At 43.1% G+C, this 26,982-nt stretch overlaps 1 protein-coding gene across 3 annotated transcripts in view; it reads right to left on the reverse strand.

Moving 5' to 3' along the window:
- The window catches only part of OSGEPL1 (O-sialoglycoprotein endopeptidase like 1), a 50,782-nt gene that overhangs the window by 14,868 nt on the left and 8,932 nt on the right, over positions 1–26,982 (reverse strand). For 2 of the 3 annotated variants that reach the window (XM_040357149.1, XM_040357150.1), the window contains exons 2-5: positions 21,970–22,206; positions 16,369–16,756; positions 14,179–14,383; positions 12,539–12,684 (exon numbers count right to left, since the gene is read on the reverse strand). In XM_040357149.1, coding sequence (XP_040213083.1) covers positions 12,539–12,684; positions 14,179–14,383; positions 16,369–16,756; positions 21,970–22,169 — 939 coding nt within the window. In that variant the 5' untranslated portion in view covers positions 22,170–22,206. Of the gene's footprint in view, positions 1–12,538; positions 12,685–14,178; positions 14,384–16,368; positions 16,757–21,969; positions 22,207–25,082; positions 25,230–26,982 lie in introns of those variants that run through there. The other variant, XM_040357151.1, reaches the window with a different exon arrangement.

Consider the following 26,982-nt stretch of genomic DNA (forward strand, 5'->3'; position numbering starts at 1 on the left):
CAAACACATTTGCTTCTAATAAACACATGTATCCCCCCCCCCCCCCCCCCCCGGGTAGCTTAAAAATAGCAATATACGTATGAAGAACAACATCCAATATCATGACACTCTTTAATAAAAAATGTTAATACTATGAGGCACTTCTTTAGATAAGGATAAAAAGAACTTATGCCGCGCACACACGACCGTTTTTCATGACGTGAAAAATGCAATTTTTTAAATAGGTCATTAAAAACGATCGTGTGTAGGTCCCAGAGCATTTTTCTTGAGTAAAAATTTAGAATATGCTCTAATTTTTCTCTTAGTTTTTCACGTCGTGAGGGCTTTAACGGCAGGAAAAAACGTGCATGCTCAGAAGCAAGTTATGAGACGGGAGCACTCGTTCTGGTAAAACTAGCGTTTGTAATGGAGATAGCACATTTGTCACGCTGTAACAGACTGAAAAGCACGAAGACTGAAAAGCGCGAATCGTCTCTCACCAAACTTTTACTAACACAAAATCAGCAAAAGCAGTCCAAAGGGTGGCGCCATCCGAATGGAACTTCCCCTTTATAGTGCCGTTGTACGTAAGCGCGCTTTGCTCGAGCATTTTTTTTTTCACAATTGTGTGTATGCAAGGCAGGCTTGACAAGAATCACGGCGAGAAAAACGTTTTTCCCATGACATGAAAAATGGTCGTGTTTACGCGGCTTTACAGTTATGGTACCGTAACACAAGTGCCATCTCCTTTACAGCTCTAAAACACTCTCACTGGAGGGAAGAAATAGATCAACCTGAAATGGGACCAGAAAACTGTCCAGGCATCCAAGGCTAGTGGAATGTGGACTGCAGAGATCAGATAGTAAATTTCCATCCATGGGATTATCTAGTTTGTTTCTTTCATCTGACTCTGGCTTAAAACAAAGACTTCTCTTGCTGTGTAGACGCCTTTTTTTATGATATTTGTTATGCCAAATGGGTTGGATTTGAAAACTTTGTAATATTTGTACTACTTTTTTTTTTTCTTTATTCTTTATTTAGAAGAATCAGCGTCACAGTGCAAAAGTCAAAACATTTAGGCCCCTTTCACATTTGAACGGCTTGTCCTACGACTTGCGACTGCAAAGTCACATGACAAATCGTTCCCCATGATTTCCAATGACAACCATTCAAATTAGTACGACTTCAAGTCGTTCTTTTTCTTTTTTTTTTCTTTTTTCACGTCAGACTCTGCTCACATTTAGCAGCGAGACTAGCTCACGGTTCGACTGCCCGTAACGTCTCTCTTGTGGCTTCGCATCATTCGTGGGATTTATTTATTTGTTTGAGTTCCTTTTCTTCTATACAATTATAAATTTGGCATTTTTAAACCATTAATTATCCTTTTACCGATTAACCAGTCTGGCTGTATTGCTTACTATTATAACATGACTAGCCCCTTTTTTTTTTTTTTTTTTCCCCTCCCCCCCCCCTTATCCTCCCCCCTTTCCCCCCTCTCCCTAGATCTGTGTGCCATGCTGTCTTCTCTTAGGTTTCTCACCTATCTGCTTCTGCCATTCCCTGGACAAACTTTTCTGTAGATTTAAACACTTTCCATTTTTCCCAGACCACCCTGTATTTGTCTTCGCCGCCTGTCTCTCTACAAGCAAGATACTCCATCTCTTCTATATATTCCACCCTTTCTATCCACTCTTTAATTGATGGCCTCTTTGGGTGTAGCCAGTTCTTTGGGATCAGAGCCTTTGCTGCATTTAGCAGCACTGGGACCAACGTTGTTCCATACTGTTTTTTTGTTTTTTCAGTTCCGTGAAACAAACAGGTAAGCGGGCTGCAGAGAATCCTCTCCCCCGTTATTTCTACAATATATTCCAAAATTTCTTTCCAGTATTCCTGCGCTCTCGGGCAGTCCCACCATATATGCATAGTTGTTCCTTTTTGCTTACAATTTCTCCAACATAGCTCTGAGTTATTTGGGTGGATCTTACTCATTCTCAACGGGGTCAAGTGCCATCGGACCATACATTTGTAATTTGCTTCTATGGTGGTGTTGTCCGAAGCATGATTGTATACTGCACCTATCATTTGTTGTTTATCAATCCTTTTACCCAAATCGTTTTCCCATTTTTCTAAAAAGGGGAGAGTTTCCTGGGACTCCAGCTCCGTTAGTATCCCGTATGTCTTTGATATACCGTGTATCAGGGGCTTATCCATATTGCAAATTTTTTCTATTGGGTGTAGTGTCTTGTCTTCCCTAATTGGTTGTGGTAATGTGCTCACAAAGTGTTTTAACTGCATGTACTCCCATTCACTCATCATGTGTTCCCCTTCTCCTATCTTTATATCTTGTCTTGGTTTAATTTTCCCCCGTGTGACAATATCTTTTAATTTTTTCTCCCCCAGTAGCTTTCCAAAACGTGTTCCATTACCTGGTGGAAAAAAATTTGTGCCTACTAAAGGGATCAATGGAGAGTTATACTCCCATTTTTCCCGTCTAAATATTGTGTCCCATATTCTAAGTACGTTCCTTGTTATACTATGTGTATTTGTGCCCAATTCCCTCATTTTGGGTGGTATCCATACATTTTTATTTAATTGTGTGCTACTTAATATTTCTTCCATTCGTACCCATTTTTTTTTTGTGTATGTATTTGACCATTCTACCAACCTAGCTAAATTAACCGCGAAGTAATATCTTTTTATATCAGGGAGCCCCAACCCCCCTCCTTTTTTTTTCATGCTCAACAATGAGTAACTTAGTCTAGCCTTTTTACCTGTCCATATGTATTTCAAGATTACTGTTTTGATTACTTTAAAAAAACTTTGCGGTATTTTTATTGGGAGCATTTGAAGTTTATATATAATCTTCCGTAATATCATTTTAAACGCATTGATCTTACCTATCCAAGAAATATGTTTTTTTGCAAGATTTTTCAGGTCTTGGTTGATTTCGTTAATTAGGGGGACAAAATTAACCGAGTAAAGTTTTTCAAATCTTGATGTAATTTTTATTCCTAAATACGTTATAGCTTCTTTTTCCCATGTAAATGGGAACTCTTTCTGTAGTTCTTCAGCTTCTTTTTTATCCATCCCCAAATTCAAAATAACTGTTTTTATCGGGTTTATTTTAAAATTTGAAAGTTCACCGTATCTTTTTATTTCCTTTATGATATTAGGGAGGGACACCCTAGGTTTGGTCAAATATAGGAGTATGTCGTCTGCGTATGCCGCCACCTTGTGTTCTTCGTCTCCCACTCTCACCCCCCCTATATCCGGGTTTTCCCGAATTTTTGCTAACAATGGTTCCAGAGCTATTACATATAGGAGAGGTGAGAGCGGGCACCCCTGTCTGGTTCCGTTTTTCATTTCGAACACAGACGACATACCCCCATTGACCTTCACCCTTGCCGTCGGGTGACTATATAGATTCTTTACCCATTTCATGAACCTTGGTCCCAGGCCTATATTTTGTAGGGTTTCCATCATAAACCCCCAGTCGACTCTGTCAAATGCTTTTTCGGCATCTAGAGACATGAGTACGACTGGGGGTTTCTTTTTTGGATCATGTTGCAATAACAGCAGGGTCCTTATGCTATTATCTCTCCCCTCTCTGCCTGTTACGAAACCTGCCTGATCTGTGTTTATTAATTGCGGCATTAAACTTTTTATCCTAGTTGCTAATATTTTCGCATATACCTTCAAGTCTGCATTTAGCAGTGCGATTGATCGGTAGTTGGAGCACAGAGTTCCATCTTTTCCTGTTTTAGGGATAATAGTAATGTTTGCCAATAGGGATTCTTTTCTTATTTCCTCTTCCTCTCCTATTTTATTAAAATAATTACACATCTCTGGGACCAAGAGTTCTTTAAATTTTTTGTAATATATAATCGGCAAGCCATCAGGACCTGGGCTCTTACCACACGGTGTTTCCTGGAAAGCTCTGTATATCTCATCTTGAGTTATTGGAGCCTCCAGGGATTCAATGTCGTTTTGAGAGATTTTAGGTAATTTCACTTCTTCTAAGTATTCCCTCATTTTCTTTTTTCTAATATTTTCCTGCTCTTGAGTTTCATTTATTCTTATTGCGTATAATGAACTATAAAAAGTCCGAAAGGATTCCGCTATTTCAGACGTCTTATATTTCATCTGGCCGTCTTGATTTTTTATTTTTTCTATGTAGTTTTTCTTTTTTTTTTCCCTGGATATTCTCGCTAAATATTTCCCTGGTTTATTCCCCCATTTATACCTCTCCTTTCTAACGTTTTTGAATATGTCCCTTGTTTCAACCTTCATCAAGTCTCTGAGCTGAGCCCTCTTTGCAACAATTTCTTGATATATTTCACTTTCTCCTCGCTCTTTATGCGTTTGCTCCAATTCAAATAGCTCAGTTGTTAGTTTTTCCATGTTTAGTTTTCTTATTTTTTTTTTCCCTGCTCCTATCGAAATTAATTTCCCTCTAATGTATGCCTTATGGGCCTCCCATACAGTGGCTACCCTTACTTCAGGTGTATTATTAAGAGTGAAATATTGCTCCAAATCAGTTCTCACTATGTTATTTACCTCGCTGTCCTTTACCAGTTCTTCATTTAAGTTCCATGATCCTTTTCTTTGCTCTATCTCTTTGAATCTAATTTTTACTATTACCGGAGCATGATCTGAGATTGTAGTTACCCCTATTGAGGTTTTAACTACCTCTTCTAGTAACTCGTGGTCTACCATTATATAATCCAGTCTTGAGTATGTTCCATGCACAGCAGAGTAATAGGTGTAGTCCCTTTTATTTGGATATGTTATCCTCCAAGGATGTATTAAACAGTGACTGTGCATTTTTTTCCCTAATATTCTTAGCTGTTTAATATTTCGCCTCTGTGCCCCGGACGTACTATCAAGTTGATAGTCCATTGAAAGGTTGAGGTCTCCTGCGAGTATTACATGTCCTAGCTTAAAATCCATTAAAGCATTCAAGATCCCCCTCAGGTATTTATGTGGTTGGCTGTTTGGGCAATATATGTTTGCTAACGTGTATTTTTTCCCTTGGAGTATTCCTTTTAGAAACAAATAGCGGCCTTCCGGGTCCACTTTCCTGTCTTCTACTGTGAAGAAGATGTTCTTCCCTATTCCTATGGCGACCCCCTTGGCTCTCTTCTTTGGAGAGTCCCCATAGTACCAGGTGGGAACTGCCCGAGAATACAATCTAACACTAGAATCCAATGTTATGTGAGTCTCTTGCAAAAAAACTATTTCCGCTGAGTACCTTTCAACCTCTCTTAATACCATATGCCTTTTTTCCGGGCAGTTGAGACCTCTTACATTATATGTTAAGAAATTTATATTTGTCATATTTTTCTCTTTTTTTTTTCTTTTCCTTGCGCTTTTCTCAAATGCATTTGTTTTTCCTTGTTGCATGACACACAGATCTGGGCCCCTTTTCCTAATCTTCCCCTCCCCCACCCAAACCCCTTCTCCCCCCCTCCCTCCCCTCCTCCCCCCCACCACTCATACCTTGCCCCTATGATCTTCGTATGGGGCTTTCTCCTCCCCTCCCTCCCCCCCCCCTTCCTTCTGGTTGATCCTTGACCCTTTGGTCATTTGGAGCTTTTCTTGTTTGGCGCTCCAGGCGCTCTTTTGCTCCTCCGGCTGAGGTGGAATTTTATTTTAGCCCGGTCTCCTATCTCCCACGCATGGGAGACTGGGGAAGGAGTACTCTCCAGGTCCTCCCTCTCCCCAACCCTGCTCCCGTTGTTTACTATATTTAAGCCTCCCTATCCCCCCCCCCCCCTCCGCCGTCGCTTCAACATTGTTAATCTTTTTTGGGTGGTATTGGGATATCCAGTCGCTGACAAAATTCTGGAACTTCCTCTAAGAACCTCAATCTTGCAGAGATACCGTTTTTCCTGCCTATTAGGCAGGCTGGGAATCCCCAATTATATTGTATACCATGTTCCTGTAAGATTCCTATCAGGGGTTTTAAGCTTCTTCTTCTTTTTAACGTCTCTTGTGACAGGTCTTGGTATATTTGAATAATATGTTGGTCGTATTCTAATGGCGACTTCCCTCTCAGTTTTCTCCATAGTTGGTTTTTCTCTTCCCAGCTTTCAAATCGAACAATAATGTCCCTTGGGTAATCCTGTACTCTCTCTCTAGGGCGTCTTATCCTGTGTGCTCGCTCTATTTTTAGTGGGGAAGTTGTTTCTCTCTCTAATATTGGATTACAGATTTTTCTTATTATTTCTGAGAGATCCTCATCTTGTGTCGTTTCTGGGATTCCGCGTATCCTTATGTTCTTCCTTCTATCCCTGTTTTCTTGATCTTCTAATTTATATGCCTGTTCTCGTTGGTTTGTTTTTAATGCTTTTATTTCATCCTCTAGTTTTTTAACTGAGGTTACATTATGATCGACTTTTTTTTCCACTTCTTCCACTCTTTCCAGTATATGCCCCATGTTTCTCTCCATTTTTTCCATTTGCGATTTGAGTGATCTTTCTAAGGCTGCGAACATTCCTTCCATTTCCCTTTTTGTTGGCAAACGTGTCATGTCCTGCGTTTCATCCTTATTTCTTTGTTCAAGGTCTATTTCTTTATCTTTATCCATTTCTCTATCTTGATCTATTCTAGTCTCTAGGAGTGACTCTGAGAGTGTTTCTGAGTCCGCCAAAGTATTAGCGATCCCCTTTTTTTTATCTTTTTTTTTCTCCTTCTCTACTTGAGCTCCTCTGGTAGTTATTGATTTTTCTGTATGCTGATTGTCCCCGTTTGTCCCGTGGGTCACAAATTTGCACATTGGGCCTGGACTTTGACTTAAGCGGGGGGCCTTTGGGATTGCCCCACCTCTCACTCCTTTTCCCCTTGTGGTCATCCTTCTCCCCCTCTCGGCCCTACGATAGTCCTAAATTTTTACCCGTGCTTCTTGCCGCGCCTAAATTATAGCTGCACACTTCACCGGTATTTTATATGTAAATTTTATAAGAAGTCCGTTTTGCGGTTGTGGGGGGTATATACTACCTAAGACAGAACCTTTTGAAGTTTATTGTATCAGGATTTAATATTTAATGTTACTGTAGTGTTTCTTCCTCTTTAGCTGTATGTTTACAGGTATTCAATGCGCCTAACGCATATTCTGTCCCCCTCCTTCTGTCATTCTCCAATGTCCGCCAGTCTTAAGGTTCTCCTTATACCGGTTTTAGGGCTTAATAGTGTGATAAATTACACAAATGCTTATACTTTTGCCCTTGTGTCCACCAATTTTAGTCACGTTCTCTGCCCAGTCATCTGTATATTGTATATTATAGGTTCTAAAATTTCTTTTAAACAGAGTTCAATATATATTGCGTATGTTCTGCCGAACAAAAGAAAGGGAAAAGGGAAAAGAAGAAAAACACTCCCTCCCTGTGTTATAATTGATCCCACTGGAGAGGGAAAAAAAAAAAAAAAATATCCAGGGGATGCTGCCTAGAGAGCCCAAAAAAAACAAAAAAAAATACCAGCTTCTTACAAACACATCGAGTTCAGTAAGCTTATATCCCTTTATGTTATGTCAGTCACTTCCAGTTGCCGTTCTTCTCAGAAACATAGTCCCATTGATATATATATTCACTTCTCCTTTTTTTTAGTTTTTAGTTTTTAAATGGACATTTGTACTCACCATTCTGGTGTGACGATAAGCAATAGACAAATAGCTGACAAATGTACTCACCAATCTAGCAGCTTTATAGCAAAGTAAGCAAAGTAAGGAGAAATAACTGCTGCAATGGGTTTTTACTTTGTTTCACCTTGTTTCAGGTCAGGCTATGGCTATGCATGACTGCCCATGATTTTTTTTTTTTCCTCCTGGGCTGCAGGGCTGGCGTTGTGTCTCCCCTCGGCCCCCTCTCACGGAGCGGAGCGGCACACCTCCACCACACACAAAAAAAAAAAAAAAAAACCTCCACCACTCAGCAGCCCGCACGCCTCAGGGGGGAAAGAATCCACCGCTCAATCACTGCCACGGGGGGGGGGGGGTCCGATCCTCACTCCCCTCTGCAGCTCCCTGCTCGGCGCGCCGTTCTAATGCGCCGTCCTATCACGGCCGCACACCTCACGGAGTATCCAACCAATCCCGCCAGGAGCCGAGGAAGCCGCGCGTGTCCTCTCTAAGAGGCACGCTACACGGACAGGTATGTGCCTCAGCCCGGGGGGGTGAACGGAGGGGGGGGGGAGATGGGAGGACGAGGGGCGCCCTAGCAGAGGGCGCGGGGGGTCCGGCTCACAAGCATCGCCGGTCCCGGCGTGTATTCAGACGACTTCAAGTCGTTCTGACTTCAAAGTAGTCCCTGCACTACTTTGGTCCGACATTGATGCGAGTTCAGGTTTATAGAACTCAAGTCTCCCTGAAAACGGGGGAAAATTGCGCGTCTCTGAAGTCACGGTAGTGTGAAAGGGGCCTTTAGCATGCAGAAAATTGAAGTGTTGTGGCATTCTGTCGGATTGCTCAAATACCACATCAGCACCATCTCTAGGTGGATTAGACAGGTCGTAATTCAGGCTTATGCCCTACATGGGCGGGCGCCTCTCTTTCCTGTCACGGCGCATTTAACCAGGGCAATTGGTGGCTCCTGGGCTTTCCGACATCAGCCGTCTGTTCGGCAGGTGTGTAAGGCGGTGACCTGGTCGTCCATTCACACCTTCACTAAATTTTACAAGGTTGATGTGAGCGCATCTTTGGATGCCTGCTTCGGCCACAAGGTTTTGTTTCTGTTTGAGGTTGCAACAACTCCTCCGTTGAGGAGCTCTGGTTTTGTCTGGATTGAAGTTTGTTTTTTGCTGTTCCTACCCCTTGTTTTTTTGACACTGCTTGGGGATGTCCCTATTGTCAAGAATATGCTGCTGTGTCTGTCCATGAACACAAGAGAAAAATGATGAAGACCTGAATCCTACCTTGAAATGCGTTGGATGCTAGTGTCTTCAGACCAACTGTATTGTGCAGAGATACAGCATATGCTGATTACTCCATTGCAATTGACACTGTATTATGTGTACATGTAATGATTAGCCGCAATCTATACTTTTATTCTTTTAATACGTTTTTGTATTAACCACTTAAGGAACGCCGCGCGACTATATATGTCCTGACTCTGAAGAGGGATATCTCGATAATAGCCACAACTGAGGTATCCATCTCTTCAGGCGGTGGTCCGGTTAATGATAATGGTGGTCTTTGCGGCAGATTCGCCGCAAGATCACCGTTATTAATGGCGGGAGAGGGCCCCCCTCCCGCGCCCTCTGATATGGAAGGATCAACCACATGAATAGACCGCTTCTTTGTGAACTCTTTTTTCACTGGATTGAGTTTAACAAAGATTTTTAGGAGGGGGGCGGGGGAGTAAAAATCCTGTCTGGAGTGATCACTCATTCTTTCCGATTATGAACAGATGGAGGCAATCCTATGTCTCTCAAATCGCTAGGATTTGCGATGGACAACAGCTCCCAGCAGACCTGGAAACATTTGTATGTATGAATGCTCATCTGTGGCTGATGGATCCATGGATCACAACAATGATGTCATTGGCTGCATGCAATCTGAATATCTCCTAAACTGTGCAAGTTTAGGAGATATTAACAGTACCTACAGGTAAGCCTTAATTTAGGCTTACCTGTAGGTACAAGTGGTATAACAGAGTTTACAACCACTTTAAAGAGCAGTTGACTATTGCAGTGGGAGATGGGAGTTGGACACTTCTACTGCATTTTGTTTTACAAAGATCAAGGGGCCCGATTCACGTAGAGCGGCGCAAATTTAGTTTGTCCTAACGTATGTCAGTTTAGTTAAGGCGGCTGAATTTTGTGACGTAAGTGCCGTATCCACAGAGCATTTGCGCCCAAATGTGCACCAGCGTAACGTAAATACCGAGGCGTAAGGTGGGTTTATTGCAAGTGGGAAGGAAGTGGGCGTGCTCCATTGAAATGAGCCGTGACCCCATGCAAATAAAGGGCCGGACGTACTGCGCATGCGCGCACGAATCTGCACCTCACTGGGCATGCTCAGAACTCGGGCCGGCGCAATCAGTGAGATAGGAAAAAGGCCAAGCAGACTAAGTGAGATCCACCATGTGTATAAATAGCCCCACACAAACGCACTTCCATTGCAAAAGTACATCCCTGTGTTCCCCTTTCCTAAAGCAAGTTGCTTTTGCTCTGTTGTCTGTTGGTGTTTGTTGGTGAGTGTAGTATTGTTAGCTAAAAGATTTATTGTTTGTTTTTGAATTTGTATTAGCTGTCTGCTTGTGTTGTTTGATATTGCTGTCTTGTGTTTGCGGTTTGATTTTTGTGTGTGTTTGTTCAGTGTCTTTTTGTGTGTGTTTGTTCTGTGTCTTTTTGTGTGTGTTTGTGTTTGTTTGTTGTGTTAGATTTTTGTGTGTGTGTTTGGTGCTGAGTGTTGGGTGTTATGGCGCCAAAGAGACGTAAGCTTAATTTTTCGGTGAGAGAAAAGCAAATACTTGCCAGGGCTATCACCCGATTTGGGCGATATTTGCATGGCCCTGAGAGCCGGGACACCCCCCCGGCCAGGAAGAGGGCCATCATCCAGGAGATAACTGATCAGATCAATGCGGAGGGGGGGGGGGAGACGAGGACCCCCAGTGGGATTGCCAAGAAGATAAATGACCTGAGGAGCCTGGTCCTTGACAAGATGGCCAAGATAAATGCCCATGCCACGGGGGCACTGGTGGAGGACCACCCTGCTCCGTCAGGCTGACTGAGGAGGAGTGGGCAGTGGCCCAGTGCTTCCACAGACAACAAGTGGTGGGCCTGCCTGGCTTTGACTCAGAGGAGGGCGTGAGGACAGGCAAGTTATTTTTTTTTATTTCTATCTGGTGAGTAGCATGTGTGTGGGGGGGGGGGGAGGGAATATGTGCCAAGTGTGTGGATCCTCCAACCTGTGAATGTTTTGTGTCTTCCACAGATGGCCAGGAGATTGCAGGGCCATCAGGCCAGGCTGCACCACCCCCAGGACAACAGGCTGCTGAAGAGCCCCAAGAAGGGCAGGAGTCCTCAGGGGAGGGGAGTGGCCACACCTCCCCCCATGAGGAGGTTGGGGGGGGAGGATGAGGGGGGAGGAGGATGGGGATGATCGGATGGACCTTGCCAGGGAAATCCTTTTAACTACGGATGTGGTTCCCCCTGAGGCTACCCCTGAGGCTGGCAGCAGTCAGGCCTCCATCAGGGGTAGCCCCTCCCACAACAGGGCTCCCGCCCCAAGGGTCTCTCTCTCCCCTCCTCCCAGGCAACAAGCCTCAGCTGCAGGCAGGAAGGCCACCCATAAGACCAGGGGGGTGGCCGAGTGTCTGCCGGCCAATCTGCCGAGGGACCAGGCCCGGCAGACCCAACATCTGGGTCAGGTCTCCCGGACTTTGGCCCAGATGCAGGACAGCCTGGGCTCAATTAAGGACTCGGTCAGTGATGTGGGCACAAACTCCTTGGCGGTCATAACATGCATTTGTGACCTGCAGACCGCCACAGCAGGCGTGTCCCTGGAGGTGAGTGATCCCAGGTCCATGTAAATGGTGTATGAATGCACAGTAACATAATTGGAGCCGTGGCGGGGTGTTGCTGCTCCCTAATACCATCGGGGGGTACTTGGGTCTAATCCAATTCGATGAGGATGTGATGTGTCTGTGCTAGGGACCACAGTGGGTGTGCATGCATGCATTCTCATTGTGCCATGATTAATGTGTGTGTTTACTGTGCAAAGATGCATTCTGCGAGGCGTCTCCTGGCTGCTGTTCCCTCAGAAGAGGGGGTACCCTCGGTTACTAAAGTCACTAGTATAGCTATGAGCATGGATGCCCCTGGCATGTTGGCATACAGATTGTTGTCCTGCAAGTGTGTGTGCTCAGCTCTTCCCTAACGGTGCTGCTTTAGCTGACATTTACACGGCAGGTGTAAAGTTAGGGCAGCTTTTATAAGGTGTCATTTTACACCGTGAAACAAGCAGATGCGCACAGGGCGTAGTCTACGCCGCACAAGCGTACTTTTGTGGATCGCCCTATCTCCTTCATTTGCATATTAGCATAGAAAATCGATGGTGTGTCTAGCGTATTTTACGCTTCAAGATGCGCCGGTGTAATCGTTTTACGTAGGACGGAAAAATCTGGTTTTCAGGCGTATTTCGTTTTGAGGATCAGGCGCAAAGATACGCGCGGCGCATTTTTCAATTACGCCGCGCATCTTTAGATACGTCGGCATAAGTGCTTTGTGAATCTGGCCCATGGTGTTCAGCTTTAACCACTTGCCGCCCGCCATATAACAAAATGACGGCGGCAAAGTGGTTGCGATATCCTGACTGAAGGAGAAGACATACTTATTTACAAAATGTTATAACCGAAACAAACAAAAACCTTTTTTTTCCCCAAATATGATAGTTTTTGTATTTTTTGTGTGCCAGAGCTGCCAACATCATTGCGTAAATAGAGAGCAGAAGGGGCGCTTCACCTAAGGCAGATATAAGTAAATGATGGCACTGTTCTCTGGCAAGATCAGGACATCTAAGTGAAGAAATAAAGAAAAGAGAAATGGCCAGACTTCTCACCAAGGATGGATTCATTGGTAAAAGATTTTCCTGCTTGCAAAACAGAATAGCTCGTTGTGTTCGCTTGACGATATGGTGGGCCACCGCATGCTGGAACGATGCAGCAATGTCAGCTGCACATGAAAGAACAGCCCCCTTTTCTATACCTGTTGGATAAAGAGTGTTATTAAAGAAAATATTGTAATTTCTTTAAAAGACAATCGGTCGGAAATGGGCATTTGTAAAAATCCACTCTTCGATAGTTACAATAGTGCAGTTTTGCCTCTTATGCTGTGTACACACGATCGGAAATTCCGACAAGAAAAGTCCAATGTGAGCTTTTGGTTTGTAAATTCCGACCGTGTGTAGGCTCCATTGGACTTTTCCTGTCGGAATTTCCGCCAACAAAAGATTGAGAGCAGATTCTCTATTTTTCCGAAAATATTCCTATCATAAAATCCGCTTGTCTGTATGCAATTCCTACGTGCATAAAAACAGGCATGCTCAGAATCAAGCAGAAGAGCCGAACTGCCTATTAAACTTCATTGATCTCAGCTCGTCGTACGTCTCCGCGTTCTTGACGGTCAGAATTTTCGACAAGATTTGTGTGACTGTGTGTATGCAAAACAAGTTTGAGCCAACATTCCATCAGAAAAAATCTACGGTTTTCTTGTCGGAATTTCCGATCGTGTGTACGCGGCATTAGTGTCACTAAAGCCAAAACTTTTCTTTTTAGTTTTAGATCGAGTGGAGAGGGATTAGAGCACCTGTCAGTTTTTGTTGCTGTCTGTTCCCTTGTTGAGGAGATACAACCTTTCTATTTGTCCTGTTTACTGTTATCATTGAATGTGAAAAGAAAAGAAAATCCGACACACTGGTTGTACCCAAGTTGATCGATGGTATAAGACTTGGGAGGGTGGACAGACTTTTATAACTTTACTAAAAATACAGTTAACTTATAAACCTACAAAATCAGGCAGACTCTAGTAAAAATACCTCAATAGGTATCTTTCCTGCACAATCTGATCCTCAATGTCCCAGAAATAGAGGGCATACATATATCCCCACAGTGAGAGGGCACCCTTTTCCACTTATATACCCCTGGATGCGAACATCTGTCTGCACAAACAGCAGTGTGTGTGGATCATGCATGTGCAATACCGACATAACCAAGCTCCGAGACCACCTTGTGATGCAGCCACCTCGCCCTAAATCCACACCCAAAATTGGCTGGATCACAGGTGCTAGCTCTTTTGTTTATATGTATTAAATGGTCAGCCCCGCCTCTTCACCTCGTTCAATCAGAGAACACTTTACATTCATTCATCCAGAATATGCAAAGCATTCTCTGAATAGCAGCCGACCTCCTGTGCTCACAATACAGCAGGCCAGCCACTCATCGGAAGCAAATGAAGAGAAGATCATTAGGGGTATTGGTGTCTACTTTTGTGATTTCCATACAGGTATGATACATACAAAGTTACAGTGCTCCAAGCTGGATCAATGTAACTATGAATATAATATCCATTCCAGGAATTCCTATTTAAAAGCTTGTATAATCGTTAGTGCCATCTAGTGGCCATAATGCAATATTTGTTTTCAAATACGTCAAATCAGGAAAAAGGAACATTTGTCTGAAATATTACTCTGTCCACACTTACCTTCTACATCCTCCATTTTCTGAATAATACAATTAAAGTAGTTTCGCAGTCCACCAAAGGAGAAGTTGCAGTCCTGGTATTGTGACATTGGTTGAATTTCTTTACAAAATGTTCTGTCTCCAAACTGAGACAAGTGTTCTATTGCTTGTCCCCCACTCATAGAAGAGCAGTCTAGATGTTTAATCAGTGAAAGACGCCTGGCAACCTGAAGCATATCACATCACATAAATTACAGATTATACACTGCACCTCTGTCCAGGTGAAAAAGACATTTTAAAGGCTAAATTCCTCTTTACAAACATGTTACACGTTGCACCTATATTTAGGGAGTAACATGTTTCTAAGCACCCACTTCCTACCCCCAGAGCCACATCCCCTGTGACGGCATGTGTAGGTTCTTCTCCCCCTACTGGTTAACCCCTTCACTGCCAGTGTCATTTTTACAGTAATCAGTGCATTTTTATAGCACTGATCGCTGAATCAATGACAATGGTCCCAAAATGGTGTCTGACGTGTACGCCATAATGTCGCAGTCACAATAAAAAAAATCGGTGATTGCTAGTAAAAAAAAAATATATATTAATAAAAATGCCATAAAACTATCTCCTATATTGTAGACAATATAACTTTTGCACAAACCAATCAATATACACTTATTGCAATTTTTTTTACCAAAAATATGTAGAAGAATAAATATCGGCCTAAAATTTGCTTTTTATAAAAAGAAAATTGGAGATATTTATTATAGTAAAAAGTACAAAATATTGCTTTTTTTTTCAAAATTGTCACTCAAAAAATGCAGAGGTGATCAAATACCACTAAAAGAAAGCTCTGTTTGTGGGAGAAAAAGGATGTCAATTTTGTTTGGGAGCCACATCGCACAATTGTCAGTTAAAGCGACGCAGTGCCGAATCGCAAAAAGTGGACTGGTCTTTGGCCAGCCAAATGGTTCGGGGCTTAAGTGGTTAATAAATGCACATTTTTCCTGCAAAAATATGAACATTTATTATTTTTTTCTTAAAACGTGTACTTAGCCTTCAAGGACGATCTAAACCAAAAAATAAATAAAAAATTGCCTAAAGGCTCCTTATTGAAGATGTGCGATGTCTCTTCTGCAATAAAGCAAACTTATCAGCCAGTTTTTAATCCCTTTGCGAATGTAAGCTAAGCTGTGCGTTCGCTGCTCAGTTTACATTTCTGGCACGGTCCCAGTGTTTTGGGATGAGTTACTCCCATGCATGCATGGAAGTGATGTCATCCCACACTGACCAATCAAGACGGCTGAACAGCAGCACCCAAAAAAAGCAAGGGAGAAGATGCTAGTGTAGAACCTTACAGGCATCGGACTGTTGGAACAGAGGTAAGTATTTGACTTAAGTTACACAAGAAAAACAATTCAAATAAAACAAAAACATTTTGTATAGGAGGCAGAATGGAACAGATAACATAAATTGCATTATAGTGGAGCAAGGCTATATTTCTCTCTGTGTCCCTGTTGCAGATTTCCCACACTTCCTATTTGGCTGTCAGTGGGACAGAAAGTGAGAAAATGTGTCTCTATTAAAGCCCTGAACAGCAATAAAACCCAAACAGGGTTCTAACCCTCCCCAACTTGATCCAAAACTAAAAAGATATAGGGCTTGAAATACAATTTGAGAAGATAAATAAATGAAAAAATAAATAAAAAATGAGCAGACTAAGGGCCAGTTCACACCAGACGCAGTTCCGTGTGCTTTTTTTTTCTTCACAACATGCATGCACAGTGTTTTCCATGTATTCCAATGGCTCTAGTTCACACCATGCAGTCCGTTTCTGGTCAATTTCTGCACTGGAAACTGAATGCATGGTGTGAACTAGAGCCATTGGAATACATTGGAATACATGGAAAACACTGTGCATGCATTTTTAGTGCAGAAAAAATGCGCACGGAACTGCGTCTGGTGTGAACTGGCCATAAAAGGGTTATGAAAGTCATAGAATAAAGGTATTCAGACAGTTATGAGATAGCGCTCCCACTGCATACAGCATTCAGGCAGCATGAATGTGTATATCTTAAGCAGTCCCTGCACAAGGAATACAGATGCAGCTTTAATGCTTTTCATATGTTTCACATCTGCAACACACTGGTTTACCCAAGATGTACATTTTTCTATAAAATAAATTATTTCTATATTAAAGACATTACAATACCTTGTCCAGAGAATCACCTGGTGCTTCATCTAGCGACTGTCCAAGCAGCATAAAATCTGATACGCCATTGGCTACAGCCAGAAGGCAATGTCCTCCTGAAATCAGCAGTACCAAGAATGGGAACTCCACTGGATGCAACAACCGAACAGTCAAGGCATGAGCTTCCATGTGGTGTATAGGTATAAAAGGCTTATTATACTGTTTCACCAGATCTAAACTGTAGATTAGACCAACTCCAAGGCTCAGAGCCAGTCCAGGCTTCACTGTTGTGGCAATAGCTGAAAGGTTACTTGCTGAAATTCCACTAGAAATGATGGCTTCATTGACAACCCTATCAATATTGTCTCTGTGAAGCTGCTGTGCCACTGATGGAATAATGCCACCCGTCCTGTAATGACAGACATTGGGGGGGGAATAAATCACACTTTATAGCTACACAATGAGAAACAACACTGCAGGAAAAAGAATTTGGTTGAAATGTGTAGTTTGCTGTAAGGTCAAAGTGCACCTGTCATGAGAGATGAACAGAACCTGCCATTGGCTTCCTTCTAAAAATGCTAACGGTCTGTGTCTGACCTCAATATTTTTAATTATAGACTAAAACATGCATGCTGTAAATGAGTCTTAGAATTCTTTAGGTCTATACTTGCCCCAGGTCAGTGACTTAGATAGCATTGAACTAGAACATTGCACTAACTTGAGTTGGGTTTATATTTTTTCGAATGGCCTCACTGCAGACTAGCAATGAGACTAGTCATAGCTGGAGAACTTTTTCAGACAACATGGAGAGCTGAGAAACTCTTCTACACAAATAAAAATGTATGTCACCTTCCATTTAGTATATACCGTAATACCGTATATACTGGAGTATAAGCTGACCTGAGTATAAGCTGAGGCACCTAATTTTACCACAAAAAAATGGGAAAACGTATTGACTTGAGTATAAGCCTAGGGTGAGAATGCAGCAACTACTGTAAGCGGAAAAGAGGGTCAACAATGCCAATTTGCACGCCTCACTATGCCCATTACCTCACTGTGCCCATTGCAGCGTACCTGAAATTCTTGACAGGCTGCGCTGCGGGCGACCATTTTTTAAAACTCGCGGCTTCCTCTTGGTCCTGTCCCGTTCCGTGATAGGTGTTTGACACTGTGTTCAGTGTTCTACCTATCACGGACGTTCTTTCATCCTCGGATGGAAGACTGTCATTCTTCACTGTAATTTCACTGCAAATCACGTATTGAAGGGGGAATAATGTGTACCATTCACTAGTCAGAAAGACGTGAGGAGGGGCTGGAAAAAGTACTAAAAGGAGCCATGCCTCTTTATTCTGAACAGATGTCAGAAGAATCCTAATGGATAGCAACTTTTGTGAGCTCCTTCTAGTTCTAACTTCTTAGAACAGCATCTATATACAAGATAAACTTAAAGCTGAACTACTTTTTGTAAAGTTTTATTGGTCCAGCTTGAACCAACCTAAGTTAGCATATGCCTTACCCCGTGGGATCACAGTGGAAGCAAAGAATCTGTGCACTAATCACTGCTGTCTTTCAGTTTCCAAGTCAAGCGGCTGCCCTGCTGCATAGTAACGATAGGGGGTTGTTTGCTTGGCATGGGCACCATTTACAGGACTCCTTACATTTTTCCCAATGACTGTAAAGTGTTCTTTGATTGAACAAGGTGGAAATTGTGACATCACTGCCCCACATATCCATCTTGTTCAATCTGAGAATGCCAGAAAATGTTCCATAACATCAATACCTGGAGTTCAGCATTAAAAGCAACTTGCCAGGGTATAAATGTGGAAGCTGAAAATGCTGAGGCAATAGAGAGCTTTAGGCCACATGACATTTGATGGATATTTATTGAGTGTTCAGTGTATAATATGAGTCAGTTCATAGGCAACGAGTCTCCAACATTAGCTAACCTGTCCGCCAGTGGCGATGCGTCCATAGAGGGCGCCGGAGCGCCGCCCCGCCACTGATACAATACATAGATTCATGCATTGCAATGCGGGGCAGCATTTTACAGGGCACAGTGGCAACAATTGGCACAGTGGCAACAAAGGGCACAGTGGCGACAATTAAAAGGCACAGTGGCGACAAAGGGCACAGTGGCGACAATTAAAGGGCACAGTGGCGACAATTAAAGGGCACAGTGGCAGCGTTTGATGGCATGGCACAGTGGTGACAATTGATGGCACAGTGGCTGCATTTGATGGCATGGCACAGTGGCTGCGTTTGATGGCATGGCACAGTGGTGACAATTGATGGAACAGTGGTTGCGTTTGATGGCATGGCACAGTGGTGACAATTGATGGCACAGTGGTGACAATTGATGGCATGGCACAGTGGTGACAATTGATGGCACAGTGGCTGCGTTTGATGGCATGGCACAGTGGCTGCGTTTGATGGCATGGCACAGTGGTGACAATTGATGGCACAGTGGCTGCGTTTGATAGGCCCAGTGGCTGCAATTGTTTTTTTTTTGTTTTGTTTTTTTGTATGTTTGCTCCCCCCCAAAAATTTTGAGCACCAGCCGCCACTGCTGTCCGCTAATTTCACTGCACAGTTCCATCTCCATGCACACTATAGCCCATAGGATGTTGCCGAGATTTGAGACTAATATCTGACATCAAAAATGCCACTTGCAAAGTATTAATGTAATAACAGCCGTGATTTCAATTTGAACAGTAACAGAATTGCAAAATATTTTCAATTTCTAAATGTTGCAATACATGTGTTGATCTGGGCTACAGGGAGGAAAATCTGGTCTACAGGAAGAAACCAGAGAATGTGAGGCAACAACAGCAAAATGTGGTATTAGGTTTGCCACAGCCTAGATAAAAAGTGCACTGAACCTGGGCGAGGGGTGACCCACTTCACTTCCACCGCAATTTGAGACTTCCAGTACAAATGCAAGATTAAAGCCAAAATGGTGCTGTAGCACTGGCCAAATATGAAAGCATGCGCGTGGGAGACTTCTTTCCGCCAAGGTTCGGCAGCGTCTGCCGGACCTTCAGCCGGGCATTCAGAGCGCATGCTCCGCTGACGTCAGCGGCTGCATGAAAAGGGAATATCTCTTAAACCGTACAGGTTTAGGACATATTCTTTTTACCTACAGGCAAGCCTTATTATAGGCTTACCTGTAGGTAAAAGTAAAAAAAAAAAAAAAGAGAGCATACAACTTTAACTCTGTTATAATGCTTCCCATTATCTACCACCCAGTTGTCCTCTCTTAAAATGGAAAAATAATTCTGTAATGCTTACCTGGAAACCACAGAAGGTTTCTTCCAGGTACAGATAACAGGACAAAGTAAAGACTTAATGTGAATGTAAACCTGATTCATGAAATCTGACCTGGGCACATATATCTGTAGTGTTTACTTATCTCTCTCTCTCTCTCTCTCTCCAGTCCCATGTCTTTCTGCTATTTAATTCCTCTGTTATAAGCATGATAACTTCTAACAAGTTCTCAGAGATGGGAGATAAAACCACCCTGAGATTTGTGTCGGGATGGGTGCTATAAATAGATTAACAGAAAGCTTGTCTTGTCACAGCACAGCTCTGAAAGTATCTTTGTTCCTCCGCCTATGTGGAGGCGGGGTGCCTTTCCTCCAATCAGTTGTCACACAGTGTAAGCCTAGACTCTACTCCTACTGCAGAATGAGGAAGTAAAAATTCTGACATGATGTAAGAATTCTAAAGAAAATAGCAAGCTGAAGACAGCAGATATACACGTAAAACTTATGTAGGGAGATTTGTTTCATCCCTGTGTATCATCTGAGGCTGTTCACTTCACTGGGTATAGGAGAGAGTTTACATCCACTGTAATACATTTATATATTTATAATACTTTAATACATTTACAAATCTAGTCCCCTGCGTCCCATCTGATCAGTAAATGAGGCTGTGCATTACATAAGGGACCAACAGGGGTCAGGAGATGGGGAGGGGTGGGGTAAGGTTTGATTGTTACAGTAAAGTGAAGATCTGCATATGACTTCAGCTCCCTATATATCTGGATTACTGATTGTTTTACCATGTAATTTTCTCTGGTAAAGGTAGCATGCATTGCTTCATCATATGCTCAGGGTAAAGCGGTGTTCCACTGGTCTTTTTTTTTAATTTATTTTTGCGGCTTCACTGCCCGTTTTCTACTGCACATGCGCGAGTAGCGCATCGCTTTGTTATTGGCTGGCTGTCTTCTGGGACACACACAGATCCCAGAAGACAGCGGGCCCCATTTCCCAGGAGCACATGCGAGGGAGGAAGAGAACGAGGAGCTTTGTGGAATAGGATGTGTCAGATTAGGGCGATTTCTGGTAAGTAAATGTTTTTTAACAGATTTTAAGGAGAACAAGGACAAGGAGTACACACGATCGGATTTCTGACGAAAAAAAATTCAATGGAATTTTCGTCAGAATTCCGATGAAGCTGACTTTCATCAGTCTTGCATACATACTAAAGTCCGACCGTGCCAAAACGCGGTGACGTAAAACACTATGACGAGCCAAGAAAAATTAAGTTCAATGCTTCCGAGCATGCGTCGACTTGATTCTGAGCATGCGTGGATTTTTCTCCGATGGAGTTCCACACAGACGATCGGAATTTACTATCTTTTATTTTTTTTCCATCGGAAAAATTTAAAACATGTTCTTTATTTTACACCGATGGAAAAAAGTCAGATGGGGCCCACACACGATTGGTTTCTCCGATGAAAAAAACGATCGTGTGTACACGGCATTAGTGTAATTTTTTTTTTAGGGTGGATCTCTGTTTTAAACTGCACAGGTTTGTAACAGGTTAAACTTAAATTTAACTCCAATTAACAAACAATTACTAGTTGGTAGCTTGCAAATAAGGCTCCATTAATTTGGGAATATGCATATTTTCTGCATGGAATACATGTTCTTTATGGTAGAGCTATTGCATGATCCTGTGTAAAAAGGAGCCTAAAGCACTCACGTTTAGATGCGTACAATTCTTCTGACTTTATGCATGTATGCATATAAACAAGTAACATCTGCAGGTGTGTAAGGCCTAGACACAACTGTGTCCTGCTTTTAAATTACGCCTTATGCCTTGTACACACGACCGGTTTTCACGATGAGAAAACTGACATTTCTTATATTGGTCGTGTGTATGCTCCCTAGCAGTTTTCTCGACGAAAAAACTGCCCGCAAACAAAATTTAAACCAGCTCTCCTTTTCTTGTCGGGTTTCCCATCAGTCTTTTTCTCGTCGCGAAAAACGGTCGTGTGTATGCTTTTCCGAGTGGAAAAAAAATGTGCATGCTCAGGATCAAGTATGCAGCCCAAAAGCAGCCCAAAGGGTGGCGCCATTTGAAAGGAACTTCCCCTTTATAGTCCTGTCGTACGTGTTGTACCTCACCGCGCTTTGGTCAGACTTTTTTTGCATGAACATGTGTATGCAAGTCAGGCTGGAGAGGAATCACGTCAGGAAAAACTTCATTTTTTTTTCATGCAGAGAAAAATGGTCGTGTGTACGAGGTATTAGTCTTAGTTATATTACATAACAAGGACATTGGTTTCCTTTTTTATATCATTTCATTTGTCACCCATAACAGAAATACTCTACTCACTTTAAGTGAACATCTTTCTGAGACTGAAGGGCTTCTCCAAGTATTTTTCCATGTTCATCCACAACTGCAGCTCCAGTATCATCACAGCTTGTTTCTATTCCCAGAACGACTCTGGGGTATGTCACCATAGAACGCACACATAGAAGTCCTTTATAAACAGCCAGGGAAGTCCTCTGCATGTTACAAATGAATCGAGACATCTTTTACTCTGAGGGTTCATCTGTAATTGTGGAAAATCTAAAAAATACAATAAGATTATACCGAATGTTAACAACCTACTTCCATTACACATTTATTTTATCATTTGGGAAAAACAGAGTACCACTTAAAATGAAACGGTCTGTCTAAAGAAAAAGGTACCACTGCATGACACATTGGCTTTTTCCAGTCCTTAGCACTGCGTTAGGTAAATGATAACTAAAGCCAAAACTTCTTTTACTTTTGGATGTATTAGAGAGGGATTAGAACACCTGTCAGGTTTTTACTGCTGTCTATGTCCCCTTAGCCTAAGTTCACACTGGAATGCCGTGCAGGACAACCACAATCTGTTCACATTTCCTGCACTGCAATTTAAGTCGCACTGCCCTTGCAATCTGCAGCAGATATCAGTGCAATCTTAATGACACTCCAAATGCAGTCCATTTGCCTGCACTGAATTGCATGGTACAAAACGACCATGCAATCAGGTTGCAGTGCATTTTCAAAATTGGTGCATGCATGACTTTGGAGCAATGCGGTGCGATTTGAGCCCATTCAAAATTGGCTCAGTTTGCACCGCACTGAATCGCATGTAATTATACAGGAATGTGGTGCGGTTTCTGTGCGATTCAAATGCAGTCAAAAGACAAAAATTTGCATTTATTATTTTTTTTACTTGCAGCCTGGAAAATATTGCAGCCACGATCAGCAGATCACGGGTGCCATGCAGGACTCTGGCAAACCTGTCTGTGTATCTGTCTGCTCATACCTCATATGGGCAGGCAGATATACACTGACAGGAAGAAACAATGAACTACCAGAACGCTCAACATGGTAGTCCATTGAAACTACAAGCTGACAGTCGCAAAGGCTGTCGGGACTTGTAGTTTCCCATTTACTGTGAATGAATAACATGGCTGGGCGGGTGGAGCTCCGCACAGCCATGTTATTTTCGAACGGTGATAGCGCCCGCTTTTAGAAGATGCCTGCCCGCTGTCACTAGGGAGTGGGGGGGGATAGGCTGCAGCTGCTGCAACATATTACATGTGCCACCCTAAATACGGATGGAACATGTAACATGTTCTAAAATGTGTACTTATCCTTGAATGTTGTAAACTGAGGTTTAAGGAAGTTCACCCGCTCTGTAAGTCATAGTTACTGGTATCAAAGAAAGTGAAAGAACATCCCAAATTTTGAGTTGTCCCAAGAACAGAAATAAATAAGGAAATCTTCCAATTGGTAAACTAGTTCTGGTGACAACCAGGGATTCCCTCACATTTTAGTTTTCCCTCTCACTTCCTGTTTTGACTATGGAACAGGAAGTGAAGGGAAATCTCTCCAAAAGGAAAAACACACATTGCAAAAAAAAGTGGATGTAAACCCGAATTTGTTTTTTTTTTTTTGATGTCACAATGTACAGTATAAGATTTCCTATCTTCTGTGCCCAGTTGTGCCACACAGAGTTAAAGCTGTTGTAAACCCGCGATTAATTATTTTTTTCACCTGAAAGGCAAAAGCCATAATGAGCTAGTATGCACCGCATATTAGCTCATTATGAAATACTTACCTCGGAACGAGGTGAGAGGAACTTACCTGGTCCACGCCGAGCGAGATGTTATCTTGACTCGGCGTGTCTTCCGGGTATCGCCGCTCCAGCGCTGTGATTGGCTGGAGCGGCGATGACGTCAATTCGGCAAGGTTCGGCGGCTGCTGGTCCTTTAGCCGAGGATCCCCGCTGCGCATGCGCCGCTGCAATCAGCGGCGCATTGCGGGTGGAATATCTCCTAAACCGTAAGGTTTAGGAGATATTCTTTATACCTACAGGTAAGCCTTATTATAGGCTTACCTGTAGGTAAAAGTAAAAAATGTGGGTTTACAACCACTTTAATCCAGCTCTGAGCAATCCTCTCTTATTGTTCAGTGAAATAAAACGGACTTACAGAGAAAAACCTTAGTCTGTTCCGCCCCCTTGCTGTGAGTGACATGTTATTTACATATCTCATGCACTAGCCTGGAGACAGGCATTATTTTTTAATTCCCACCCCCACTCCTTTTCTGAAGTCATGTGGTTACTTTTATGGGTTTTGACTGGATGTTAGTGACCATAGCAGAATTTAGTGTAAGGAATACATAGGAAAAAATGCATGTTGACAAGGGGCGTGTACGTGTAGAGGAGGGCGGGGAGTCTACTGACATCACAACTCCTCCCACCGAGTTCCAGACAACAGACCCACCCACAGAATCTGCAGTTTTTCAGTTCTTATAACAGACAGAGGGGAGACATTTGACAGGTAAGGATACATGCAGGAGGTGTGTATATCCTTATAGATCAGCACTATGGCAGTAGTTTAGAAAGGATGAGAGTGAGTTTACATCCACTTTAATTGTGCTTAGGGATTTATATTTGTTTTATTCTTAAAGTGGTTGTACACTCTGTCCAACCACTTTTACCTACAGGTAAGACTAAGGCTTACCTGTAGGTGCTAAAAAATATCTCCTAAACCTACACGGTTTAGGAGATATGTACAATAGAGACTTGCTCCAATGTCTACAGCGCATGCCTTTGTCTTGCAGGTGTTAGGTTTTTTTTTAAGCGTAAAGAGGTTAATGGCACCTAAAAATGCAATGTGGTTCTGCCGTGACTTTCGAGCGATAAATCACAGCGCAATCGTGGCAAACCACATCACGTGAAGCTTGTCGCCCAAAAAATGATCAGGTGCTTATTTTGGGCGGCAGAACCACACTGCATTTTTAGGTGCCATTAAAACAAATGTCATCTCAAATTTGCATTGTTATCTTAGCAGAGCATTTTGAAATTGTGGGCAGAATTGCGCGGATTCTACCCACAATTCAAAATGCTCCCAGGTAAGAATGCAGTCTAGGAGGCGGATATTGGTTCAAATTCAGGTACTTACCCTTGCTTGTAGTGAAAAATATGTGATGCTGCAGTAGTGGAAACATGATGAATGCAGCGAATATCTACCGATTTGCACTTGATCCATGTTTTTTCCGCTTTCCTGTCCAGTAAAAATGTGACTTGTTGTGGAAGGAATTGCAGTATTCATAAGAGCCCTTTCACACTAACAGCGTAGGGGCGTCGGCGGTAAAGCGCCGCTTGCTTTAGTGGTAATATACTGTCATTTTAGAGCTGCTTTTCGGCCGCTAGCAGAGCGATTTTAACCCCCCAAATAAAAGGTTAAAAGCGCCCGTGAAGCGGTGCTGCGGTGGCACTGCCCATTAATTTGAATGGGCAGGGGCACTTTGGGAGCGGTGTATACACCGCTCCTAAAGTGCCTCAAAGATGCTGCTTGCAGGACTTTTTTTAACGTCCTGCCAGCACACCGCCCCAGTGTGAAAGCACTTGGGTTCTCACACTAGGATTGCAGATGAGGCATTTTCCAGGCACTATTTTTAGCGCTAAATCGCCTAAAAAACGCCTCCAATGTGAAAGTGGTCTAAAGGCGGGGGCTTCTTCTCTAGAAGGAAGGGCAGTATTCAGAAAGGTGGGGGCTTCTTCTCTAGAAGGAAGGGCAGTATTCAGAAAGGCGGGGGCTTCTTCTCTAGAAGGAAGGGCAGTATTCAGAAAGGAGGGGGCTTTTTCTCTAAAAGGAAGGGCAGTATTCAGAAAGGAGGGGGCTTCTTCTCTAGAAGAGTGATCAGTATTCAGAAAGGCGGAGGCTTCTTCTCTAGAAGGGAGGGCAGTATTCAGAAAGGAGGGGGCTTCTTCTCTAGGAGGGGGCTTCTTCTCTAGAAGGAAGGGCAGTATTCAGAAAGGTGGGGGCTTCTTCTCTAGAAGGAAGGGCAGTATTCAGAAAGGCGGGGGCTTCTTCTCTAGAAGGGAGGGCAGTATTCAGAAAGGTGGGGGCTTCTTCTCTAGAAGAGTGATCAGTATTCAGAAAGGCGGAGGCTTCTTCTCTAGAAGGGAGGGCAGTATTCAGAAAGGAGGGGGCTTCTTCTCTAGAAGGGAGGGCAGTATTCAGAAAGGCGGGGGCTTCTTCTCTAGAAGAGTGATCAGTATTCAGAAAGGCGGGGGCTTCTTCTCTAGAAGGAAGGGCAGTATTCAGAAAGGCGGGGGCTTCTTCTCTAGAAGGAAGGGCAGTATTTGGAAAGGCGGGGGCTTCTTCTCTAGAAGGAAGGGCAGTATTTGGAAAGGCGGGGGCTTCTTCTCTAGAAGGAAGGGCAGTATTTGGAAAGGCGGGGGCTTCTTCTCTAGAAGGAAGGGCAGTATTTAGAAAGGAGGGGGCTTTTTCTCTAGAAGGAAGGGCAGTATTCAGAAAGGAGGGGGCGTCTTCTCCAAAAGGAAGGGCAGTATTCAGAAAGGAGGGGGCTTCTTGTCTAGAAGCAAGGGCAGTATTAAGAAAGGCGGGGGCTTCTTGTCTAGAAGGAAGGGCAGTATTAAGAAAGGCGGGGGCTTCTTCTCTAGAAGGAAGGGCAGTATTAAGAAAGATGGGGGCTTCTTCTCTAGAAGGGGGGGCAGTACTCATAAAGATGGGGGCTTCTTCTCTAGAAGGGCAGTATTCAGAAAGGCAGGCATTATTCAGAAAGGTGTGGGCTTCTTCTCTAAAAGGAAGGGCAGTATTCAGAATGGAGGAGGCTTCTTCTCTAGAAGGAAGGGCAGTATTAAAAAAGGTGGGGGCTTCTTCTCTAGAAGGAAGGGCAGTACTCAGAAAGGAGGGGGCTTCATCTCTAGAAGGAAGGGCAGTATTAAGAAAGGCGGGGGCTTCTTCTCTAGAAGGAAAGGCAGTATTAAGAAAGGCGGGGGCTTCTTCTCTAGAAGCAAGGGCAGTACTCAGAAAGGAGGGGGCTTCTTCTCTA

The sequence above is a fragment of the Rana temporaria genome, chromosome 6 (assembly GCF_905171775.1).
Source record: "Rana temporaria chromosome 6, aRanTem1.1, whole genome shotgun sequence".
In the NCBI taxonomy this organism is placed as follows: domain Eukaryota; kingdom Metazoa; phylum Chordata; class Amphibia; order Anura; family Ranidae; genus Rana; species Rana temporaria.